This window comes from Eutrigla gurnardus, assembly GCF_963514095.1.
Source record: "Eutrigla gurnardus genome assembly, chromosome: 1".
NCBI classification, from domain to species: domain Eukaryota; kingdom Metazoa; phylum Chordata; class Actinopteri; order Perciformes; family Triglidae; genus Eutrigla; species Eutrigla gurnardus.
Window position 1 is genome coordinate 11,875,758 of NC_139915.1, and position 27,347 is coordinate 11,903,104.

Consider the following 27,347-nt stretch of genomic DNA (forward strand, 5'->3'; position numbering starts at 1 on the left):
TGGTGATACCTCTTTTTGCCCTCTGTAGGATTGTCCATAGTGTTTGCTTTCAGTCTGCTGTAACCTTTTTGTCAATTTAAAAAAACTCTAGGGACACCCAAAGACGGCACAAAAAATAGAAGGAAAAAAGCAATTGATGCTTTATAATTTTCCACTTCTTAATACGCAGTGCAGGTTCCTTTTAACCCTGTGTATTATTAAAGCACAGATACTGTTATCCTAACCATGACACTATGTGGCCTTAGGCTCTCTGTCCTGCTTGACTACGTTTATACACAGTCTCCCATGACAGCCTTTGGTGTAGGAAAGCACAAATTCATGATTCTGAATACAAAGCTGAGGCTATGTAGATGGTTGAATATACTGATATGAGTGATTCAAATGGATGATGAGCTGGAATCACATTACAGAAATAAAATGCTCACATACTCCAGCGTTTATGTTTCAATGTAGTTTTACTCATGAAAAATGATGCAAAGCATTGCAGTGATCACTCTTGCTCCCCTTTTTGTCTCGTGCTATTGATTAAGTGCCTCCAGCAAGTTTCAACTCTCTGCGTATTGATTTTACTTTGAATAAATGTGTGTATACTGAACCCCAAGGATATGTGCTTGGTATGCAATCATTCAATAATTGTTATAATCTTTAAATATAACAACGGTGTTGTTTTCGTGATGCCCATTGCACCCCATTCGCATGTCAATAAAATGATTTTGTGACACTGTAATGCTGCCTATCTATTGCAATTTTAAGATATAACATTGAAGACAGGTGATAACCAAGGTTGAGTGTCGTGACAAAAATAAGAGTGTGCGATTAAATTGACAATGAATCTGAGAACATCTGAATATCCTTCCTTGGCTCTAGCATGGCCTTACCCTCTTTTTCACACATGAGTGGATTGCTGTACTGGTCAATAATTGATTTTTCTGTCTGTGTTTGCCCGGTTAGTTGAAGAGTCACAGGATGCGGCAGTCCCTGTGCAGTAAACCAAAAAAACTCATAGAGGAGTGAAAAACAGCTTCCAAAAGAGCGAGTTTGCCCTTAAATTGACTGTTAGTTTAGTGTGTATGGGTCTGCAGTTGTTGCATTAATATTAAAATCAGCCCCTCTAGTTGGTGACTGGAGAAAATAGACATGCATTAGTTATGGTCCTCTGCTTCCAAGGGACATAATTCATCCAGAATGCATGCTGGCATGCTTTTCATCAACTTCTGGAAGAAGAAGTCCATGGTTTCTTTCTGGGGTTCTCTCCCTCCCTCTCTCCCTCCCTCTCTCCCTCCCTCTCTCACTCCTCTCTCACACTCTGTGTTCTGTGTACCCTTCATGTTGCAGGTGGCATGCATGCAGCTCATCAATGCACTAGTAACATCCCCTGATGAGCTGGACTTCAGGCTACACATCAGAAATGAATTTATGCGCTGTGGCCTGAAAGAAATATTGCCGGTAAGCACAACATAAACACACACACACACAAACACACACAATTGATATATATAAACTCACACTCACCTTGTATTAATATTTAAATGAGTTGTCCTCTTCAGTGGAATGTTGTAGATTTGCTCCGGCAAATAATTTATGAAACACAGGAGAGTTAGCACGTCCTCTGTCTCTGCCAGCACCCAGAATCCAATAAAGTTTCTAGTGCCTTTGCTAATAATCTTCCTACTGGCTTTTATACCATCTACCTAAAATGTTTATCTGTTGTAAACATTGTTGCTGTAGCTGCCAAGAGAACAAATAAATTAAAGGGAGGAGCTGGGCTCCAGACCTGTTTATCATGATAAGTAATAGCGTTTAGTATGAGCTCCTCGTCTTTACTCGAACTTGATGCCTCCCTTTTGGTGCCAGTGTCAGAGAGGGTTTCAAGCCTTTCTCTCTGATTTATATCGTTTAATTTGTATCTTTTGCATTTTCTTCTTTTTCTGTTCTACTTATAATCCTTCTCTAGCAACTGACAACCATCAGGAACGAGGCCCTTGACATTCAGCTAAAGGTATTTGAGGAGCACAAAGAAGAGGACATGATAGAGTTCTCTCACAGGCTGGAAGACATCAAGAGCGAGCTGGAATATCCTTGTCATGATTACAAACACACAACATCAGGGTCACTGTTTATTGTAAATCGGGCTTACGTTTGAAATGTTCATGCATCCAGCTAAGGTCAGTTATTGCTAACAAATATATATATATATATATATATATATATATTTCTTTTCTTTCAATATTCCAGTAGCTTCTACTTGTTAAATGTCAAATGTTGTGTTTCAGTGTTTAAGTCCTTGACTCTGTGCACTGATGTGGGGGATGTGTTCAGTACTGTGCAGTGTATGGTGAAGGACAGCAGTGCAGAGCCCTATTTCCTCTCTATTCTGCAACACCTGATGCTTATACGTAACGACTACTTGGTCAGGTAAAAATCAGCAGCACTCGCATTACTCAGATCATTATCTAAAGTCTAATGAAGCCTGCAGTGTTTTTACTCCTCATTGTCTTCCCTCAATTACTCTGTGTTCTCTGTAACTTGAACTTTCTGTGAATAGTATTTGTTCTTAATCAGCTCTATTCATTAGCTCTGTTATTGTCTTTATACTCTGGACAGAAGAGTAGAATTATAACTTATGGTCTGTGTGATGATAATAATGACTGACGATAAGTATTTTAGTCTCTCATCTGAGCCAAATACACACACAAACAAAGGTGTAAGCAGCTTTTGAACACTGATAATGATGTATATTACGTCTCAGGCCTTAAACCCTCTCAGTGACATTGGATAACAAAGAGAATGGTGTCTCTTTCATCTTCAGTCAATCTACAGCAAACATGGCTCCAGAGTATTTCTCATCTCCTATTAATGGTACTTTTCAAAGGCTTATTTTATGTTGCTTCTCTCACAGCTGGGTTTGGGTTAACTTGGCTTGATCAAAAGATGGTTCTCTAATCTGAAGAATAACAAATGTATAACCTGCAGTTTTTCTGTCCCCCCAAAACAACACCTGAAGTGTCTAGCACTCTGCTCTGGTATAATTCAGTTTTATTCATCTGAAATTATGAGAAAATGTGAACATTGGTGTTATGACTTCCAGTGTTGCTGCCATCTATTTTTTTAAAGCTTAAATAACAGCATACACATTTGACTGTATACAGCAAAACACACTACCCCCCTCATACTCAGTTCTCACTCACCATGGCATGTCTAGACTGCACAATCTTGTGCATTTTATGGTAGATAACCAGCTGGACCATAGATTACAGTAACAGTTATGATTCATGCTTAATTGGGCTATAATTCCATATTATAGCATATTGTCTGTCAATGGAATCTATTGCTGAAACAATTAGTCACTTGACCATTTCCTAAACCCCTCCACTGACAATTGAATGATAGAGTCCAATTATAGCTTAGCAATCAACTAAGCTCGGCAGGCCGGACAATTTTGGGATTTCTCCACATGCTCCACAAGCAGTACTCTGTATACAGTTTAAAGACTTCAGAGACTGGTGGTGCTGGTGGTGTTTTTATTTATTTAAGTTGGCCTGTTCAAAATCCAAAATACATGAGCAGAAAGAATTAATTAAACTGTGTGTTTGTCAGATCGAACATACGCTACGCATGCTAAGTTTAGCATGTCCAGTGAGCGAACCACTTACTACCTCCAATGGTAGCCTAACCCAGAGACACTTCCAGGGGTGAGGAGCATTTCATACATCGTGGGGTTATAGGTAATGCTGAAAAGGAATGGTGTGGAAGCCAGAGTCAGAGTTTAGCATAGTGTAAGCTGCTCTCCCTTTGTGGAAGTTTACATTCTAGCAACCCAGAGTATATGAGTTGACAACTAAACACTCACTCTTTGGTGTGAGGTTGCTAATAGCATTCAGTGCTGCAGAGTGCAGAGATGGTTTTATAGATGCACTTAGAAATAGGCCAGATCTCGTTGCGCAAAGAACCAAAGGTTGGCCACGCGAGACTAATGGCGAGACTTGACGCAGCCACGGGAAAAGGCATATATTAAAAGATCGATCCTGGGATTTTAATAATCGGTATCGGAACATTTAAATGAAGATGGATTTTAATCAGAAAATGTATTAATTCAACCCAGCCTTACTTAGAAAGCATTTATATACAACATCTTTTACGTTTTAGAAGTATTGACAGCAACATTTGAAACAATTTAACTGCAATTACTGAGCACCTTTTAATAGGTCAGTGTGTATTCCCCATTGTTCGTCAAAACGAACAATGTAAGTATTGACAGCAACAGGTTGGCAAAAACTTTTGTTTTTAAGATTTAATTTCTTCTCCATAAGGATATGAAGGCTCTTAAGAGAAAATCGCTCGAACACTTTCTTGGACTGTATTACTTAAATGCGTAGTTTAATGCCATGGATAATTGCATATTTTTGCCTTCATTCTCATACCATATTGTATCTCCCGACTCCTTTTAGTTGGCTTCAAGTCGATTTTAGAATACATTCGGAGGTTTTCCTCAGGCAGTTCTTACCACTGATATGATTCATTTTCACCACTGGCACATGAGGTGCTTTCTTTCGACAGGGGTTTCAAAATCAGAGTAATGTAACAAAGACTTGACTGAAAACATGCCTTATTCCATTCGATTGTCGATATTTTCATCTTAATTCAGACAGTGGTTCCATTGTTCAGTTCACATTTTAAATCATTGACATGGTATCAGATATAGTCTAATTTTTTGGATGACATAGAAGGCAGTGTCCCTTTGTAAATCTCAAAAGTATGAGTTAATGATTTTGGTGCAGAACAGATTTGGACTCTCAGCGGCATTGTTGTAATAATGAGGTGATCAAACAGACACTTTCCCTTTAACTTGTAATATCCCTGTGTCTCCCAGCCTCACATGCCATCTGTTGTTGCATTATAATAACTCCTCTCTCCTATTGTGGCACGGCCTTGCTTATGCTGTGATCAATGCATTCGACAGAGCCATTGGAAACAATTTAACTGCAATTACTGAGCACCTTTTAATAGGTCAGTGTGTATTCCCATTGTTCGTCAAAACGAAATGAATATATTTTTTACTTTTAGTAGTTGTAAATAAACTGAAAGACCCTTAACTCGTGTAACATCATGTTGACCATACTGCAGTGCCAAGAATCAATACACTTAACCTTTTTATTTATCATCAAGTGGTTTACATCCACGGCACAAAATAAACCAGAAAAAAACAAAAAAATCCAGCATCTGAGAAACTGTTTTAGTTGCCATATTTTTCTTATGGAATGCATACTGTATATCAGTTTGCTAGGAACACAGTCTCTGTTCCTCCTCTGTCAGTGTTCAGCCCCATCATTCCTCTTCCTTTGCCATTGATTGCCCTTCCCTGCCACCGTTGTTTGGTGGGAGTTGGTGTTTGGTGAGAGAAATATCTGCAAGTATTTTGGATCAACCTGATTTTCATGGCAACAGCATTAATGATGCTGTTTGAGAAGATAAGATGTAGATCATGTAGACATGTCCCTTATCCCTTCTCACTAACCCTGCTTTTCCTGTCTCTTCAGTTCCTCTCACACCTGAATCTATCCAGATCAGCTCTCGTGCAAACACAAGTAGTTAAAAGAATAAAACTAATGCAAATTATAATAAAATTCTGTCTTTTTCCTCATTTTCTTGCTCGATGTTGTCTCTTGTCTCACGTATCCTAACTCTCAGGCCCCAGTACTTTAAGATCATTGAGGAGTGTGTGTCTCAAATTGTGCTCCACCGTAGTGGCACTGATCCAGACTTCGGATACCGCAAGCGCCTAGATGTGGACTTCAGCCACCTCTTAGGCAAGTCGTACACTTCTCTTTTTTTAGATTACAGGAATTTCAATAAAACATAAATGATTTTCAATCTGTTTTTGTTTTCAGAGGTGTGTGTAGATAAAGCTCGAACTGATGAGTATGAGCAAAGAGCTTCCGAACTGGCACAGAAGGCAAGTATTGACAAAAAAACAACTTAGATTTTCATCCCATTACATATCCACTACACTTGGCCAGAAGAGAGCCCACTGAGCAATTTATTCTGATTTGTTCTGTAAAATAACATCTGTTTAGACCAGGGAACCAAAGTTTAGGAACCCCTGGTTTAGACAACAAATTATTAACAATGTGAAGTAAACCTAGCACTGACAATTCCTGGGGACTTGTATTATAAAATAATAATGCAAGATCATAGCAGTAACTTGAGTGCCAAGCACTGTAAATTTGCAGTCAACACTGATTCTTTTTTAAAAAAAACACACAAAAAGAGGTCTTTTGAAGGCAGCATTACGTGATATGACATTTTGCTATAAAATAATCATCAAACTGATTTCCTTAAAATAGTAAAATCATAGAAACCAAACATTTTTTTAAATGCAAGCTAAATTATCTATTGTTGAGAACAATTATACATGCTCTAGATTGTTCTGTTTGATAACAATGATAAGGCCACGCTTGTTCTTCTGTTATCATTACAGATCAAAGATTAGTTTCTTCTATACCTTTTAAATGTGTGCTACAGCCCAAGCTTCCATATCATGGTCCATGTTTTTATGTTCTTAAATGTTCTTACTACAACAAAATTATAGTAGTAGTCAATTATTTTCACATACACACAGTCACACATGCTTGTGAAATATGTGAGGTCAAATGATTGCCTGATGGGATTAATTTCAGACAGATTAGCAGTAGTTTGTTGATCCTGATTAGAAGGATGGGCTCACTGATTGGCATGTGTGTATAGTACTCAAAAGGTTTTATTAATGAATGGGTGTTTGACAAAAGGTTGAAATTAAGTCAGCAAATGAAAGTAATCAAAAGTAATCCTAGTAATCAAGGTCAAATTAATGCTGAGTACATAAAATAATTACACCCTTAGAGATAAACAAAAAAAGATGCTCATGCTAATTCCTCGTTACATTAAGTTAATATCGGGGTGTGCTTGTGTGTAATTTGGGTATGTGTTTTGCCTTTTAGTTTGACGAAGAGTTTCTAAGCAGACAGCAGGCAGAAGCTCGGCTGGTTAAGTGTGATGAAAAAATAGCTGAACTCCAAGCAGAGCTGCAGGCCTTCAGATCCCAGGTAAATGAGCTGCATCATTTTCACTGTTGTTTTTTGTCAATTGTGTTATTTCTTTATGGCTGTTACAAGGGGGTGTGAGATATGACAGACAGAGGGGTTTGATTACTGAACAAAGCCCCCTTAAATATAGCATAAAATTGCAATTCAACTTTCTTATGAGATGTTCTTGTTATTTTGGGGTGCAGGTTTTATCTACTAGAGCCTGCAGTTCGGGTTGACATGGAGGCTTGGCTGGCTAGCTGACACTAAGTCTAATGAGAACACTGACCAGTCCTCCATGTTGGCCCTTTTCTGAATCTCTGATCTTTATCCCATGAGAGGAAATTGTTCTAAAAGCAATTTATTCTGACAACCCCCTTCAACCTCACTACTGGGCCTTTCTTCAACCCCCCAGAGAGTTGCTCCTATGTCTAGGCACTGCAAGATAACTGCACGCTCAGAGAGGAGAAGAAAACTTCCTTTTTATTTCCCCGATAATTTTTCAATTTGAGTGAGCAAACACAGAATGAATACTCAAATAGTACCTTGGTTCAAATGATGGCGGTGCATTTAGTCAATGGGTGTACGAGCCACACACACACACACACACACACACACACACACTCTGTCTTTGTCAGTCCGTCAGTCTAACTCTCACCAAAACCCACGCTCACACGCTTGTTAATTCAGCAAAGAATTCTTCCCTCTAGAGGCTGAGTAAAGGCCCACGGCTGACCTTTTAGTGTGCGTCTTTAATCTAAAACTGGTGCATGGATCAATAAGCCATTTGCTCTGGATGATACAATTTGTGGAACTTTGTAGCCCCAGTTATAACTTTGATTTTTAGCTTTGCAAAAAAAAAAAAAAAAAAATCATTGTGGGTAGGTCCTGGACAGAATCTGGATAGTTTATGAGCATTTGGCCTCTGCTGGATGGTTGAGAGAACACGCCTCTGTTATCTGTACTGTGGTATTAGAGAGCAAATCACATTGTGCTACACACTTGTCAAATGCTGTACTTCATCTGCCTCCATTTCTTTCCTCTCCAGTTTCAGATGGTTTTAAATTTGTGTGAATTCATCGTTTATTTTATTTATCCAGGAAGGTTTTCGTGAGCACAGCTCCACACTGTGAAAAAAAATCCTCTTTTAGTAACCAGCAAAACAGCTGATGTAGTGTTGATATTTCATTATGAATGCTTTATTTTAGTAACAACTAACACACACCAGTACAACAGTATCACTCCATAATGTGTTTTGGATATCAGTGACATTTGGAGCCTTAAAGTGATGGTCCGGAGTGAAATGGACCCTAGGTAATTTCCACCAAGACCTCCAGCCAAACACCCCCTCGGAAGCATTTTTAGCGATGGTCAGCAGTGGTCAAGATAGGGCAATCAGCCAAACGGCTTCGCAATAGCGCTATGGTACTTACAGTATATCTCGTAAATTTCCCCACTAATAATGCATGGAATGTTACCAAACTTCTGCAGTAGTACACATAGGGTCTCTACTCACAAAACGAGGCATTTTAAAGTTTGTAAGTACATCAGGAGTTTATTTAAAAAGAACACTTGCCTGATAACTTCTACTGCTAAAGCTACGCTGTTTGCGTAGACGGCACCGTGTTTACACAGCTTCTTCTTCGTTGGTGTTTAATGGCAGTCGGCGTATACCCGGCTGTTTCCGTGACGCGAGTTTCACGCCAGCGTATGAAAAAGTTTCGCCGATTTTTATAAATGCTTGTATTATCATGTCAACACTTGTCGACCTGATAATATAAGCATTTATGAAAAAAAAAATTAAGCAAAACCTTTTCATACCGAGTCATTTGCATAGGCCAAACTCCTCTGCACGATGATAGGAGATATCCGAGAGGGGGGCGTTCATCACCGAGGTGAAGTTTGGTGTGTCCTGCGGTGAGATAGCAGTGAGACAGCGGTTTTCACAATGTCGTCACTCACAGCGGGACACCAGATTGCTCTGTTGTTATGTGCTTATATTCGGTCCCAGCTTCAGAAGAACAGAAGAGACAGTGGTTGCGTTTCATTTTTAATGACAATGTGCTGGCTTCGGTTCGTGTTAGCTTGTATGTGTGTGCTAACCACTTCACATAGGACTACTTCAGTAACGAGGGTCAGTACAAAGCTGGCTTTGCCTCGACACTGACCCTTGTAAAAGGATCTGTCCCAACCATACGGGACCCAGCAACTTCACCTGAGCCACATAGGTGAGCCACAGCGATACATCCACCGTAAACATTGGCACATGCTGCCGCTCGCGTAAGCGGCATCCTCTCGTGGCTCTCCAAGTAGGAGTTGACAAACGGAGCTCATTAGCATTTAAAGGTGCAGGCACAGAACCAGCCTGTTCTCAGCAGAGCTCATTCGAGCAACTTTTAGACAGCTGAAATTCAGGACCATGGATGGGTTTGGGGCAATGCATATCGAATATGGTGTTGTTGGACCTCTGACAGCTGTGTGGAATTGATGAAAAACAGTATAATATGGCACCTTTTAATTGTAGTCTACCAGTTGCATTTTTGATATAATGCGTAACTTTCTGTGAATTGAGCGGTCTTTTTTTGTATTTCATGTGTCCTCGCATGCATTTTTTCTCCTCCCTGTTTTTCCAGTTTGGAGCTGTACCTGTGGTTCTGCCCTCCGCCCCCGTTGGACAGGAATCATCTTCCTCAGCATTCCCATCTGGGCGTCCAGCCCTTGCTCCAGCATCTGGGGTGCCAGCTCCCCCTCCTCCGCCTCCTCCGCCTCCTTTACCTGGTTGTCCTGCCCCACCTCCCCCACCTGGAGTGCCTCCTCCATTTGGCGCCCCCCCTCCACCCCCTCCAGGGTTTGGGGGTAGTCTAGGCTCCCCTACTCAGAATGTGCTGCCTTATGGCCTCAGGCCTAAGAATGATTTCAAGCCTAAGACTGCCATGAAGCGGCTCAACTGGTCCAAGGTAATGCACTGCAAGTCATTTCTAATATTTAACCACCCCCATTTTCATTCAGTACAACACAGTCTAATGTATCACTAATTAAAGCCTCAAAAATCTAGGAGGTCAAATCAACATCTCACTGACAAAATTAACAAAGTTTTTACATTTTACACAAAGTTTTGGAAACGTTGGGTTAATTCCTAGGCTATTTTCAGTATGTTGGATTGTAGTATGGGTCAAAAGTTTATCTAGATATTAAGTGATCTAAAGTACTTTATAAAGAGACATAATTCAGATGGTTTCCCACTATGCTGGATTATGGATAATAAAGAGTTTGGGACAAGAAACTCCTTGTTCTTTTGCCCCTGGTGTTCATTGGCAGCATCTGAACAGTACAGATGTTTTTCTGAGAACAACTTCCTATCCCTGTGCCAAGCAGGTAACACTTGAAAATACCAGATGATCAGATGCTGTTGTCGGAGCATCCTTAGTGGTACCTCTACAGATGTTTTTCTCTGCAGAGAAATAGTACCTCACACCACAAGTGATATTAGCTTGTGATTTGATTAATAATTTAATCCCAGCTGTACATCAGTACAGGTGTTCTGCAAACTAAACCATATGCTTGCATTTTCAAAGTGACATGAGGAGAACCTGTCACATGGCACAGCTGTAGGAGACCCCCACATATGGTTAAGTTTGGGACAAAGCTGTTCAGAAACTTCTTCAGTAATAAGACTTCAAACTTTCAACCCTTGCTGAGTGGCTCTGCCAGTTTTAGAGTAATTAAACATTTTAATGATGAGAGCTCTCTGATAAACCCATTTTGACAGACAGGAAGACAGGAAGTGTGTTTTCTTTATATTGACATGTATCTTTATAGCCTCTAATCTGAAAAAATGCTAAACCATGTGCTAACTCAATGTGCTGAGCTGTGGATGTTTGTTTTTCAGATTCGTCCCCAGGAAATGTCGGAGGGCTGTTTCTGGGTGCGGGCTGACGAGAACCAATACGCAAACCCAGAATTACTCTGCAGAGTTGCTCTCACTTTTGGGTCACAAAGAACAGGTCAGTCTTCTCCGACTACATTTTTTATATAATTAATACATTGAATGTCAGTCTGCCTGATAGGCTTTGGCGGTATCAAAGCATTATGGTACACGAGGGTATTTAGAAATACCAAAGGCATTATTTTTGATACCCGACCTCATCTTTTTATTAAACTTATACTGAGATGCTGAACGAGTAATTGGCTGCTTGACAGGGATTGAGGCAAGTGTGAGTGCTTGTTCTAACCCTGGGGGCTACAAACTGCCTTTTATCTCTTTCAGTAAATGGATAGTGAGATATGCATGACAGAAGTCATCATCTATTTGTTAGTTTGATTTGGTAAATTTTCCTCTGCTGTTTTAAGCATAGGTGGAGGCCTTGTTGAAGCTAAATGAACAAGATTGCTGATTTCTTTTCTTTTCGAGCGTCCTTGGCCAATACAAGGCCACATGTGGTATTGTGTTTTGGGATATATGGAGCAAAAATATGGTTATCACAACAATAATAAAACATTTTTTTTATTCAAAACTATGAGCTTAAAAAAATACAAAAAATGTATGATTATTTCACCGGGCCATAATATGTTTATGGGGATAGGTTAAATGATGACTCTAAATTGCCCGTAGGTGTGAATGTGAGCGTGAATGGTTTTGTCTCTATATGTCGGCCTGTGATAGACTGGCATCCTGTCCAGGGTGTACCCCGCCTTCGCCCAATGACAGCTGGGATCAGCTCCAGCCCCCCCGCGACCCTGAATACAGGATAAAGCGGTAGAAAATGGATGGATGGATAACATGTTTATTTGGAGAATAAACAGTATTGAAATAATGCACCTCGTACTGTCTCACATCTCATGCCTTTTCCCCTTATTAGCACTTTTAGTTCACGTATTAGTTAGCTGTCAGCATTACTTGCTGAACCAGAGTCCCCAAGGTTGCCATGCTGTTTTGGATTTTGGTGGGCTATTTTGACTATTCCCGGTGGTAATGCTGCCTGATAAGGCACCTTACAGTTACATCCTCAGACATTAGTTTAGCTGGCAAGATCTTGAATATTCATGTACAAGGTTGTTGGAATGATTAAAGCTCGAGCAGGAGGGAGGAAGAGATGTTATCAGTCTTGTCCTCTCCTGTGCGTAGTCTATTAGTCCCTTCTCTGATGATTTATTCACATGTCTTATGTTTTCCTTCTTGTCTTGTCACTGACTCGGCTAGCTTATGCCAATTTGAATTATTCATCCAGGTGTTATCTACCTGTCACAACTCTATGCTGCACCCCCCCCACCCCCAAACCGCACTCACACTCCCACTCACACACTCACACTCCCTTGTTCCCAACCGTCAGCTGGGCAGACAGTCAAGCAGGTGTTCTATGGAGAAGACCAAAGAAGAATGTCCAGCATCAGGCAATTGTACTCTGTTAGGGTAACGACCCAAAGCCTTCACACGTTCTCACACAGCGTTTTATTTCACGGTAATCATTAAACACTTCTCATCATAGAAGGCACACCAAAGAGTTACTACTCTGCAGTATGTCAACCTCATGGTTTGTCACTGCTCATGGGTAATGCATTTTAGATACACACATTTGACTAAATAAAACCTTTCTCGTGCTCTGAGCCCATTCTCTCAGTTGCGTTGCTCCCGTCCCGGTGGAGGTTGTATAGCAGCATGAGTGGAGGGTTGTGTTATTGAACCCAGGTGCTACTGTTGCCGTGTGTCAGTGAGCGTACGTGTATGCATACGTGCATGTGGGCTTGTCATCTTATTAACTCAGTCATGTAGTATCATGTTTCATCTCGCTTAAGTGCAGCAACATCTGGATCGGCATGAATCATTAAAATGTACACAGTATGAAACAGCATTCATTCCTCTTTTCTTATTAAATATTCATTCATATTAAATGACATTACCTTATTCTGATCGTGATGTTTCTGCGTCCTGCTGTTCTATTCCAAAAGGAATCCCTGCCATTTTGTACACAGACTGCTGAGTTTGCTTTGAGACCATCACTGTTGTATTTCTGGCAGAACTTGGCTTAATCAAGTGGATATACAATTACGGTTATTTATTTTTTTATTATTATTAATTTTCCAAACTATTAAGAGAAGGCAGAAAATGCATTTCACAGCGATAATACACTTTATGACTCTGCTGTTCAGAGTGGGATGCTGTTTTGTGGCAAAGGGTCAGAGCCCCTTTGCCACATCTCCTCAGTGAGCAAATTGCAATAAATGGGTGCTTTTATGTTTGAGCAAGCAGATCAGAGCGAACAAATTAAATAAGACCATACTGAATAATATGAGTTGATTTATGTGCTCGTCTCTCAAATCTCTGCTCATTAGCTTTAAACCTTTGATACAAATGGTCTCTCCAATCACTAAAAACCAAGGAACCTTTTTAATTCGAGCCAAAACAGTGAAGGGATGTTCCTCTGTAATATTTGTAAGGTTATGTCTTTAGTCTAATAAAGCAATCACAGAGTAGCTTTAAGCACAAGACAGGCGGCATCCATATGGCTTTGAATTGGATTGCATGGAACCTATATGTTTTAGACATAACCATGCCCTGTGAACATGCTTATCATTCATGAAATAGTCCTTTAATGATGAGAAGTACAGCAAATGTCTGCACATTTGGCTTGTCTGGTTGGAACTATTAACATTCCAATCACTTTTCTCCCAAGTTACAATGAAAAAACATTTATATGCAGCTCGCATTTCAGTTAGGATTCAATAAAAAAAAACAATTAGACTCAGTAAGACAGATCATTTTAGGTGGGTGGGGGGTGCTGTGGTCTTCATTGCTGTAATTTTGTGAACCTCTGTGACAGCTGAGGTTTTTCAAATGACCGTTGTAAATGTCCAGCAGGTAACACAAATGAAACAAACACAAGGAAATTAATGTAATCATAATTCCCAGTTCAAACTCCAATTCAGCATGCGGACAGTTTAATTTAGTCAATGGTTACACTCTTCTTTTCAATTCCGACTTTTCTGCCCAGATGCGCCAGATTAGAACTGCTGTGTCTGCATACATTGTATGCGTGTCCACACTTGACACTTTATTACCACCTGCCTGATTGGCTGGACTGCAAATGTGGCTGTACCATCACTCATGGCAGCACCCAGAATTGTAGTTAATTAGGTCATTTAGCACACTTTGAAAATCATGCAATACATAATTATGCAGTGTCCAGACAGATATTGGTTGGAATATGAAAGGGTACATAGCTCAAATTAAAGCTGCCACACTGGCGTTGAATGGCTTGTCTTTCTACATAATAAACTATTGTATTAGTATTAGGTTGCTATAGTAACAGAAAACACTAAGTATCACTATAAAGTCGTGGATGCTGTTTGGATAAAACTAGACTTACTGATTTGTTGCTATTAATCACACTCTTGTGTCTTTTACCTCAGAACCTTGTATGACATCTCTGTTGTATCGTTTCTATTTTCACTCCTCTTATTATTAGTATCATTTTTTTTCTTCTTCCTATTTATCTGTACTTATTCCTGTGTCTGTGCTGCTGCAACACCTGAATCTCCCGTCTGGGGTTCAGTAAAGGCTCATCCTATTTTAGCTTATATCGTTAAAATCTAAGGTTGCTTCCTTAATCAGGTGCTCTTTGCTGCCATGTACATAAATGCCAAACACTGATATTCATGACCACAATAACACATGCCCACAAAAGTAGAGGTTTTTAGTACATACTGCTAGAAGAAATGCTGCAAGAGAGTCGGGGAATATATATCTGTTGGTCAGACAGGAGTGTATGTTGCTGCAGGAAAATGGTGTTGATTTTCTGTTTTCACTCTCATTAAAAAGAAAGGCACTCTACCTGTTCATCATTGATCACATAGTGGTTATAAAAGGTGCTTTATGCCCAAAAAGTCATTCATACAGCTTTGATTGCGGTGTTTTGGTTACTGTTCGCATAATGGTATAGAGGAGTCCTTCAGAGAGCTTCATCAAGGAACTTCAAAAGAGAGACCAAAAGCTGCAACACCATTGTAATTAATTCTAATGACCTCTGTGCTCATACTTCTAATGAGAAACAGTGAAGTGACTTCAAAAATCTGGATTTTTATGGCGATGTCTCAACAAGTGGTACTTGCGCTCTGTTTTATGAAAGTATCTTTTGTCAAAATATCTACATGCATACTTAAAGATGTGACTGAGAAAAATCTTCTTTACATGTTTCAAACTTGAGGGTTTTAATCTTGCTCACAATCTCAAATCAGAATAGGATTTTGCTAGAGTTGCTGCTGTGAATGTCTGAAAGCACATGTGCATGTGGACCGGTAGGATCTCTACATGGACAAGGCAGTATGTTAATCCATGCAATGAGGGTAATGAATCTGTATATTGTGTTCGATTTGAGTGAGAGCACCAAGGCTCTTATCTGTGAATATGAGACAATAATCATTCTGTTTTAATGGTGACTCAAATCACTCAATCACGACTAGATTATGAAAATATGAAATCTTTGATTACAAGACACTGTTTTTAGTTTGTCTGTGTGTAAGTCTGTTATTGTGAAGAATTGCATGATACCTTTTCTGTTAATGCATACACAAACTGTATGGACTGTTAGATTCATATTTAGTGCAATGCTTTCAGTTTTCTCTCTGCTGACAATAAAATGTGTGAAATAATGCTTAGTTTGAAAATCACTAACCAGCTTTTCTTTTTCTTCTTTCTCTTGCTTGCTCTGTCTCTGTTTCTCTCCCTTACTCCTCCTGCCTTTTCTTTATTCTGTCCTTGCTACGTTTGGCTGCATGATCTGCCTTCATGTTTGCTCTGGAACAGAAACCAAAGGTTAGTGTTTTTCTGCTTCACTAATTCGTTGCTTTTCTCCAGTTTACAGTGCCAGTTTTGGTTGTTTCTAATGTTAAAGTATCTATTTAATTTTTTTTCCAGATTCAGTTTGATCTTTTACAAAATTCCTTGTCTATCATTACATTTTTTCCTAACTTCAGTTTTACAATTCAAGCACATTTTATCATCATTTTAAATAAATCCAACAATTCAAAACACTGCACTATTTCTTTGAATCGATGAAAGGGTTTTGATAGTCATACATTCCTTCCTGTTGTGAAAGAAAGTGGTCTGAAATTCTGTTAGGTGTCAAATTTCTCATGTTTATTAAAGCTAGATATCTGGGATGTTTGTGCACCATATAACACAGTGAGAACTAGGGTTGCAAAATTCCGGGGATTTTCAAAAGTGGAAACTTTCCATGGGAATTTATGGGAATAAACAGGAATAAACTGGGAATTTTTTTAATTGATGGTTGGCTCTTCAAAGGGGACTTAAATATAGCTGAGGAAAGTTATTTTGTAGCATAATCTTGACTGAAACAAACGGATGCCATTCAAATACACTTGAATATGCCATTCCTCAATCACATGCACAGAGCACACTGCTTAGCGCATGGCTATTGAGACCACACCCCCTACTGGCACTGTGCATGCCTCCCTCACATGTACAGATGATCACTAGAAGACTTGACCACACTTTTGAGCCTGAAGCACAAAGACTATTGAAGGCACACATTTAAGCTTCTGGACTAAACAAAGTGAAGTAAGTTTTGATGCTATTATAGGGAAATATATTTATTAAAGCTCTAGTCTACGATTTGAAAGGTTAGAAAAAAGCATCCCCCCCCCCACACACACACACACCCCTCCCCTCTGTGCTCCTCTGAGCTCGTATCGTTCTCCCCACCCTCTTATTTTATAAGCCTCCCACCTCCCTCTTATTTTACGGAAATAGTTCACTGAAATGTGTTTCTGAAAAAATTTTTAGGAGAGAAATACGCTATGCAGTTGCTTAAACGGTCAGTTTAAAAGATTTTCGAAAGCTTGTGGGCGGCGGTCTCTCGAAATTTGCCGCTCCGCGACGGCATTGCACGGCTTCTTACATAGACAATGAATGGGAACATTCCATTCCATTTTTGAATGAGTGGGGTTGGGAGTATTGAACCTAACATTCCTGTTTTTGACTTCACCCATGAAAAACAACTAATTAAAACATGTTCTGTTCTACTTTCAAATAAATCTGTTGACATATCTGTTGAAAACATTTTGTATGGATGTTTTCTTATGACTTCTGTTCATATTTATGCTTGGATATAATATATTCCCAGTTAGTTCCCCTAAATTCCCATTAGTTCCCATAATTCCCATTATTCCCATGGAGAGTTTCCAAATATGGAATATTTCCAAAATTCCCAAGCTTAAGTTCCCGTGGAAATTTACCGGAAGCTTGACAGAAATTTACCGGGAATTTTCTGCCCCTTTGCAACCCTAGTGAGAACACAGTGAATGCGGATCGTAGGAAAACGGCGCTCCCATCTTTGAACAGTTAATACACTAGAGCGCTTTATGTGTGTGTGTGTGTGTGTGTGTGTGTGTGTGTGTGTGTGTGTGTGTGTGTGTGTGTGTGTGTGTGTGTGTGTGTGTGTGTGTGTGTGTGTGTGTGTGTGTGTGTGTGTGTGTGTGTGTGTGTGTGTGTGTATGTTATTGTGTGTGTGTGTGTTATTGTGTAAGAGGAGCCGAGCCCTCACTTTCGGTGAAACGTTGACAGAGAGCAAAGGAGAGAAGCAGCATGCTTGGAAATGACACCAACAATGCCACATTTAGTGTCTTACATTTGAGAAAGATTCCAGAAACCTGTTGTTCCTCCTACACTAAGTGGCATCAGTTGACGTGAAAATGGTGTCCCAAAATATGATTGCAGAGAATGGAGAGGAAGTTTGCCATCAGCCTGATCTGTCTGAACTTAATGACTGAAGTACAGTTCTTGACGACTTAACAAATAGGCTTCTCACACTGCCTATTCCTTTTTACATTCCAGAATGATGTTTGACTACGCTTTAACAAATTAGACGATAAAAAATGTGACAGATTCCATTGTTCACTTCATTCCCGTTTCACGCTGGCAACTTTTAGCCCCGTGATTTCTAGGAGATTACTCCGTAAACCCAAGGCTAACTCTGCTGGGTAGCTGGGCCAGAAAGCCTTTGGCTTGTTGGGGTTAGCCCACTTTGGAATGTGCCAGTGTGAAAGCTTCCTCAAACCCAGGCTAAGTGCATCGATTGAAACTTGTAATGCTTGTGCTGTTTAAAACCGGCATGGGGCCGATTTCATCACGCTAGCTCTGAACTTGAACAGCAGTATTAGAGGTTCATATGTTGATTGTGTGGCACATGGATGGACAGCATTTCAGACAGTAGTTCGAAACATTATTCCTTCCACATATGACCTAAACTTGCTCTTTTCCTCTACCAAGAAGTGTGTGGTTTGTGATTTTGACAAGAAACGACTTAATGGGCGATTGTGTTGGTGGCCTTTCTATAAACTTATAGCGGTGAAGCAAATTATTGTTATATTATTATACAAAATGTAATTTTGTATCATGTTTATACTCTTTGTCTGATGTTTGTCATATGTCCCTAAAGTAAATTCCATAGCATCAGTTATTGATTTGGGAAATATAATTAGTTCTCAGTTCTGTAGTGTGCTGATAATCAGACAAACTTCACAATGATTAATGTCTTGTGTTGAACAGGCTGCTCCGGAGTATTTTCAGTTCATTTTCTTGAAGCTCATCTGCTAAAATTGACACTCTCTGGCTACCAGACTCCTGTTCACCACCAAAGACCATGGTTCACGTTTTCTATTGTTGTGTGACCTTTTGAGGCTCTTTGTATTTACTTTGTCGTCTCAATTATTTAAATATAATTGAAAATCTCTTACGGTGCGTGTGTCAGAAAAAACAACTATAATTATTTTAGATGTAATAATGATGATGGATTGATCGGAGAGAATTTCCATTCATCCAAATTGACTCGAAAGAATATAACTCATCCTACCTGAAATTTTAAAATGGGCATGTTGAAAACTGTTTTGTGATCAAACCATACATTTTTTTAAATAATTTGAACTGTGATGTACGCAGAGCTACCCAGCCCCGAGTGTTTCTCCCTTTTGGAATAGCTGTAGTCTTACAGTAATTATAGCAATTTGAGCTATCGATGGGACTGATTTACTTCTTTGAAATCCACATGGTTTTAATCAATAACTTGAATTTGAAAACACAATGGAAAGAAACCTACGTTTTTTTTTACTCTGCCTTTCCTCTTATTGGGACAGAAAGGAAATATAAATCAACAAACAAGTCAAGAAGGTTGACAGCTCTCAGAACTTTCAACAGTTTCTGTCATTTCACTCATAACCTCTGTCTGAGTGAAATGACTCAAGTGCCTCACTGTCAAGAGATGGAGATAGACCTGTATAACAGGGCATTAGTGTGAGTCTTTGCTAGAGAGTGGAAATCACAGAATATTTAGAGACACTGGCAGGTTTATAAAAAAACCTTTTTATAATCGGCAACTGCATGTAGTCGGGTCCACCAGCAGTGAGGTTACTTTATTTTAGTTCAACATGAAGGGGCATCAGCGGAAACAAACCAGTAGAGTTCCGCCTCTCTTTCATTCAGCCTCAGTTTGTTCTGTGTTCTGCAGTATAAATGCAACTCTCTGTGACAACTTAAATGGTATGGAGTCATTGAATGGGTCTGCCTAAGTTGCACAATTAGATGTATAAGGCTAGCACTACACACACAGATTTAGGACAAATAAATACAATTAATTAGCCAATTGGTGGTTGTTTCCAATTCCCTGTACTTACCAGCATTGTCCTTGAAATGAAGAGTGGACCTGGCTGTTTATTGTTTCTGCACTGCTCTAGAGTCCAGTGGTGGCGTGCTTTACACCACTGCATCCGGCGCTTTGCATTGCATTTGCTGATTTTTGGCTTGGATGCAGCTGCTCGGCCATGGAAGCCCATTCCATGAAGCTCTCTACGCTGTGTCTAAGTTTGGAGGTCTGTAGTGATTGACTCTGCAGAAAGTTGGCGACCTCTGTGCACTATGTGCTTCAGCATCCGCTGACCCCGCTCTGTCATTTTATGTGGCCTAACACTTCTTGGCTGAGTTGCTGTTGTTCCCAATCGCTTCCACTTTGTTCTAATCCCACTGACAGTTGACTGTAGCATATTTAGGAGCGAGGAAATTTCATGACTGGACTTGTTGCACAGGTGGCATCCTATCACAGTACCACGCTGGAATTCACTGAGCTCCTGAGAGCGACCCATTCTTTCACAAATGTTTGTAGAAACAGTCTGCATGCCAGGTGCTTGCTTTTATACACCTGTGGCCATGGAAGTGATTGGAACACCTGATTTCAATTATTTGGATGAGTGAATATTTTTGGCAATCTTATTTGACCACTGGAATAAACAAGCTATTTATTTCCATCTCTGTGTTTAGAAAAAGAGGGCAGAGTTAGATTCATTGCCATGGTCCAGGGAAAATAAGCAACAACATGAAGAGAGCTGCTCTTTCCTGCTTTTTTTTTTTTTACTAATAAATAATATCCAATTAGACAAAACTCAAAGATCACAGAATCTGTTTGCCATTTCTCTCCAGGGCGCAAGCATCTACTAATAATGTACCTCCACTCCAAACTCACAGCACTGCAAGGCGAGAGAATGAAAGATGTAGAAATTGAAAGGGTATTGGCAAATGCACGTGTTAGAAATTGAGAAATAAGTATCTTAATAGCCTTTTCTGCTACTTCTTTATAATGTGTGTGTGTGTGTGTGTGTGTGTGTGTGTGTGTGTGTGTGTCTATTATGTATGCATATTATGTATGCATATTATGTATGCATATATACATATATATATATATATATATACGTGTGTGTGTGTGTGTGTGTGTGTGTGTTGCCATAGGAGTATGTCGGTGGCTCTCCAGATCAATGTAGCCTGTCAAAGAGAAAGTTGAGCTCTCTTCCCACTGCTGGCGTGCTGTAAAAGATAATTAGACAGTCCATTTCCATATGATTATAATGAGTTGGAAGCATGTTAATGTGGGTTCTGCAGTCTGTACTAGCATATTTGGGGAATTACTTGATTGAAGTGATGGCTGTGTGTGGGAAGGGTCAAGCTCATATGGCTGTTTGAGTGGTTCAAGAGCGCACATGATCAAGCGAAGGCTCACATATGGAAGCATAGACCACGGTCAGATTTGACAGCCTGTCCTGACTTGTCAAACTCAGACACACAATACACTCATGATCATTCAAACTCATGCTTCTACTCTGTCAGACTTCACTACAATAACCCACAGACTACCTTGATAATGGAGCCATTTAACATATCCATATAGAGATGCTTAATAGGTCTCTTGAATGCAAGTGGGTGTATTTCTTAGGACAGCAATAGCTTTTGAGGTCTGCTGTGGGCAGAAGTTGGTGGGCTTTTGAATCATAATGAGACAAAAGTAGTCAAGGAGGGTGGTAAGCACCATAGAGGGATCATGAAGTGACTTAGGTCTAGAGGATGTGTGGATAAAAGGATAATGAGACAGGGTGGTAGGTGGTCTTTTATTTAAAATCAAATGCCTCAAGGAGGATAAAAAAGTAAGTCAAATGTTTCTAATGTCATTTATGCTTTGAGTTGTCCTGACCTCACAACTAAATAATCACCTCAGCCGCCTATTGGTTGAAATAAAAGGATGCATCGGTTAGATGTGTCCAGTGGTGTTCACTGAGTGTTGCAGAAATAATTAGCAAAACGATGCATCTGTTACATGGTTGGACCACTGTTCGGAGTATCTAAGGATAATAATAGGATGTCCACTTTACCAATGTGTACTTAGTGTTGCTCTCCACTGGTGTATATATATCTGTTCACACCAAACGGACTTCCTCTCCTGTGTGTCTCATCCGGTCTCAATTGTTCACCTCCCTTTTCTCTCACTCCCTTTCAGCTTTTGCTATGACATTTTGCAGATCATCATTAGTTCTATAATGACTTTTCATGTGGCTGCAGAAAATTTGTGCCATTATGAGGGAGCCCATCAAATGCATAATCATTGAAGGCTCTTTTTATGGAAGGGTCTGGTCACACGGTGAATGTTTTCAAATTTTGTTAGCAATTCAACCAAATTCTGGTTAGAAATGGCAAATATCGTATAGTAACACCTGCTCCTGCCTACATTACTTTTAGCAATCGCTCACTCACCTACTACATGAGCCTGTGGCGGTGTCCTGTGAAAATGTCATGTAAGCCACCCACCCACACACACACACACACAGGCGTTGCCTTCCCTTCTCTTTTTGTTGTGTTAACCTTCTGTATTTCAACGTTCCTTTCTTCCTACATTATTTTCTTCCATCTTTCCTCTGCCACAGTTTCTCAAGCATCAGCACCTCACTTTATTCCCAATTTGTGTTTTTATGTTCTCATATCACCAAAGTAATGGGCTGGCTCGTTAAAAACATATTTGCTTTTTGCGACTTTATGTTTCTGCAGTGATTTTTCATCCACACATGTAGGCTTGTGTATGTAGTGTGGGGGAAGTGTTGAAGGGATGGGCGCAGATACGTTTGCAGTACAATGAGCAAAACAGAAAAATGCCAAATGACTTTGGAGATGGATGATTTAAGCTGCCATCAATCCATTGAATGACTTGGGAAATGTTAGGGTGGGCAGATCGAAGTAGTGTTGTCACATTGAAAAATAAAATGGAGATAATAATTCTTCATATCTGATATGACAGAGTAATCAGAAAATACTAATTTTTATCACTCACACACATTGTAAGGGCATTGGTAGCTCTTCAAGGGACCTTTAGGGGGCACTACTCCACTGAGAATAGAGCACTAGTAGATGCATCCCCAAAGGCCAGTACATACTGATTAACAGAAGCTCCTAATCAATTATGAATCTTTTGATTTAGCATCAGTGATAAAAGTAAGAGATTTGTGAATTTATTTATAAAATGTGTACACTTTCATGTTCTCTCTGTAGGGTATGTTAGTTTCTTTGTGAGGAGCGGTGAAGTCTCTGATGCTCATGCAGGAGCAATTTACTGGTTTAGATTTAGAAATGATCTTGGTATAGCAGGAATAGAGGAGGAGAAGGGAGAAAAGGCTAATGAAGTCAGTTAATTTGGTGCTATCAGAATGAAAGTCTCAGACTAATTATGGCCCTGGGTCATCTAGTCTGGATCACAGGGAGAGGTGGCCCTGCATGGTTCACTTTGATTAGCTCACTCACAACACAGCTCCTCACTTCATTACTCTGATCTCTCTCTGTCTTGCACTCACTGGTACCCACACACCCACAACTCCAGATGGGAGGGGATAGTCCGTGTGCAAACAGACCAGTCAAGCCGTCATGTCAGTGTTAGTCAGGATGGTGAAGTCGGTGTGTGCATTGATGAGGCCGAGAGGGAAAGGTGAGGGCAGGTGTGTGTAGTCCTAGTAGCTTCTGGACGTTCTGGATGTCTCCTGTGCTCTCTGTCAGGCTGACTGAAGTCCAGGACTTGGCTGGATCAGAACCATCCAGTGAGTCAACAGTCAAGCCGTGCGGCTGGTTTGACTGTTCGCCTCCCCTCTGTTGACTGTAGAGTTGACAGATGTGTCGGAATGGTGGATTTGTTCACTTGCTGCAGACGGCCCCCCCCTTGTGCGTCAGCTGTCTCATAGTGGATTTAGCTTGAGGCAATCGTGTGTGTCTGTGTGTCTGTGTATGTGTGTGTGTGTGTGCGTGCGTGATTGTAGGCATATGCGTGTGTGTGTGAGCGAGGGATTGTGTGTGTGTGTGTATAGCTGCGATGTTTGCAGATTGAATTGTGAGCCCCCCCATATTATCGCTGCAACAGAAACTCCCCTAATAGCAGTGATTTAAACTTTACCTGCATGGTTGCGTTGATTGGCTATTGGAAACACCACAGTGATTTAATTACCCTTTGAAGACTGCTGCCCTCTCAACTTTCCTCTCACTGTGTGCTTGCGTGTCTGCTTTCTCGGGGGGAGACACATGTTATCACTACAATGTGCCATAAATAATGCAATATCATCAAGAGAGAAATTCAGTAAAGAGTGCGATATCTCCTCAAAGATCGTTGGACATACATTGGATAAAATGACAGGTCAAATAAACACACACACCAACCCCCCCCCCCCCCCCCCCCCCCCCACACACACACACACACACACACACACACACACACACACACACACACACACACACACACACACACACACACACACACATATATACACCATCTGTCTGTTGCCTCTCACCCTGCTGTCAAGTCTTTACTTCACTTGATAACTTCTTAGATTCTAGCATTATTAATTGAGTATATGTTTTCTTTTTTTATTTCGACATTTCTGTTAGGATTGTGTGTGTGTGTGTGTGTGTGTGTGTGTGTGTGTCTGTGCTTGTGTGTGTGATAGTGTGTGTGTGAGCGAGGAATTGTGTGTGTGTGTGTGTGTGTGTGTGTGTGAGAAAAGGAAGGCAGTTCCAGTAAGGCATTTTCGTTGATTAGAAATCCTTCCTGATAAGATGAAGTGCTAGTGTGTGTGATTGTGTGTGTGTTTGTGTGTGTGTGAAGGTGTTACTTGCTCGTCTCTGAGGCCTGCCTGTCATGTACAGCATCAGTCATGCTCTTTCACAGCAGTTTTATTTCATCCACCGTTCCCTTCAGTGCTTTGACGGCACAATTCACTGATACTGCCTTGTGGGATGTCCTACTGTTTGGGAGGCATGTGTGTGCGCGATGTTACACATTGTCATGATTTAGTCAAGTGGCAGAGATTGGATCAAAACCAATCTGTAGAATAATGATTACAAGTGGGAGGAGTGTATCCCTTGTAAAATTCTAGCTTTGAGTCCTCATCTGACCCCCCAACTAAACTCATACAAGGGAAGACAAATAACCATGTTTATTTTGTTTGTAGATAATGTGGAATACCTAACGTATACTAGACTGGGGGTTAGAGAATCCTTAGACTGCCCTCCTTCTTTGCTCTTTTTTCATCCTTATCTCTCCTCCTACTTTAGTCCATAGATCCACTGTCAAGTTGACATTCATCACAGGCCTCCATTAAGGGGGCATTAACTTGGAAGCGCTTAGATGTTAGACGGCTAGAACTGTGTTTGCCGTGGCAGGGAAGAGTAGGCCTTTCAACTGAGACTGTTGACTGTCAGTGTCTGCCTGTAATGCACTTCTCTCTCCTGTCTTGTGATGGAATCCTGCTTTCCCTTTCAGCTGTATCTGATCTACATGTCTGATCTTAACTGCGGTTTTAGTCATTTACATCTTTCTGTTTGGCATATTATCTTATTCTCTATTGCTGCTTTGTCTCACTAAACTGGTACAGATATTTTTTTCTCGCCCAACAGTGTGTCATCACATATTAACACTGGCATTACATTCTAAAATCTATATTGTAACTGGGCCATACCTACGCTGTGTCCCTCCTTTTGCAAGACCTGTTATGTGACGCAGACTCCCCACTGCGCTGCTCTCACAAATATATCCTTATCTTCCCCACTTCCTGGGTGATAGCGCAAACTGATAACTACAACAGTCGCTGCTCCTTCTGATTGATTAACCAGTGACCTCTGACCCCCTGTGGGCTATTTTAATTGGCTGATGTATAATGAGCAGGCTTCCCTGAAGAAGAGCTGTTTTAAGGCCAGAGAGATTGGGGGTGATGCTGGAAGGGGGCAATCTAATTAGCTGAATTAACTGATAACACCTGAGGCAGCTCAGCTGTGTGTGTGTGTGTGTGTGTGTGTGTGTGTGTGTGTGTGTGTGTGTGTGTGTGTGTGTGTGTGTGTGTGTGTGTGTGTGTGTGTGTGTGTGTGTGTGTGTGTGTGTGTGTGTGTGTAATCTCTCTTATCGCTATCTCTTGTGTGATAGAGATGGATTCAGGCCTTGCAGTGTTATGTGAGAAAGATTCATGGATTATACGACCCAGCCAAGTATGTTTATATGCACTGAAACAAGGTTGTTAATGGTCTGCAGTGGTGTGTTTCTTGTGTGTGTTTGAGAGAGAGAGTCGGTGTGTGTTGGTGGAATAAATGAGATTCTGTGAAGCTATATGTTATGATGAGTAGATCAATACAACATATTATTGCCATAAGCTAGAGGCTTCAAGGGTTGGCTCCTTATATTGCACCCTAATATCCAATAACATCAAATTCAAGATTACGTTCCCTTAAAAATATATCCATGAGTTATTAATGCTGGTTTTAAAGGTAATATTGGCACCTGTGCATTTAATTTAATTCATACCATATAATTTAACATTGTTTCCTTTATTTTTTTTTCTATTTTCTATCACAATCCAAAATGAAGTGCTTTGCATCACTACTTGTTATATTAGACATAGACATATTTACACAAGTAGGTGAAGTACAATAGAGAATTGAAGTGCTGCTATTATTCTGGCTGATGATGTAGAGTGACATGCCTATTTAGACCCATTTGCTTTGTTGGCACGTTGAATCGTTTTGTATCTGTCATTTAACTGCAAAAACAACAGCAACTGCCCATCACAATTTCCCAAAGATGTCATAATCACGTCGCCTGTTTTGTCCAACATGTAGAATTATTGATATGATGAATATTTCAAAATAAAAATGAATAATCAAATATCAAAATACTTGCTATATTCTGACTTATATATCGGCATAGCATTTCAGATCTACCAGATCTTGACCAGTACTAAAATCTACCATGCATGTCTGTGTGTTAGTTGTTTGAAATTGTGGACCCAGAAATGTACATTTTTAGTAAAAGAAGCTATTAAATATTCAGGTAATCACTCTTTTTTCCCATTTTCTATTTGATCTAGTTTTTTTTGTACTTTGTTTATATATTCAACCATTTTCCATGTGTTTTATGGCATATTTGGTCCTTCCACACTTGAGTCACTTTGTGTTTCACGCTGCAGTGCACGTGGTGCAGTGTTATGAACATGTATTTTTATCTCTTCATTCTCTCCCTTTTCCATGGTACACATTTCCCATTGTCCTGCTTGTCTGTCCTTTCCGTTTCCCCCTCTCTCACACTGAAAGACTGTGAGGAGAGTGTACCAACAGAGGAGCCACGTAAGTCCAAGGATAGCTCAGTTTGTGGCTGTGTTTGCTCTATTCTGTGTGTGCTGGTCTGTACTGTATGTGTGCATATTTGTGGATATGCTCACATTCTTTTCTGCAGGAGCTCCCAGCATACCCCTTCACTTTTTAATTAGATACATCCTGAAAGAAGACCAAGCCCATGTGGAAAAGTAGAAATACCTTTCCTGTGGATTAACCCCTCTCCTTGGCCCTCCTCTCCTCTCACCACACACACCATAATTACAGCACCAGACAATTACCCAGCATACTCCTGGGATGCACATTTTGTTCTCTTAATCTGGTGT

General features: G+C 40.2%; 1 protein-coding gene across 4 annotated transcripts in view; it reads left to right on the forward strand.

Annotated features, from left to right (window-relative positions):
* Nucleotides 1-27,347, forward strand: part of LOC311014575 (protein diaphanous homolog 3-like) — a 172,294-nt gene that overhangs the window by 37,036 nt on the left and 107,911 nt on the right. For all 4 annotated transcript variants that reach the window (XM_084011242.1, XM_084011245.1, XM_084011244.1 and 1 more), the window contains 8 exons: nucleotides 1,336-1,446; nucleotides 1,955-2,073; nucleotides 2,299-2,415; nucleotides 5,689-5,807; nucleotides 5,889-5,953; nucleotides 6,978-7,082; nucleotides 9,695-10,018; nucleotides 10,951-11,065. In XM_084011242.1, the coding sequence (XP_083867368.1) occupies nucleotides 1,336-1,446; nucleotides 1,955-2,073; nucleotides 2,299-2,415; nucleotides 5,689-5,807; nucleotides 5,889-5,953; nucleotides 6,978-7,082; nucleotides 9,695-10,018; nucleotides 10,951-11,065 (1,075 nt within the window). The remainder of the gene's footprint in view (nucleotides 1-1,335; nucleotides 1,447-1,954; nucleotides 2,074-2,298; nucleotides 2,416-5,688; nucleotides 5,808-5,888; nucleotides 5,954-6,977; nucleotides 7,083-9,694; nucleotides 10,019-10,950; nucleotides 11,066-27,347) is intronic.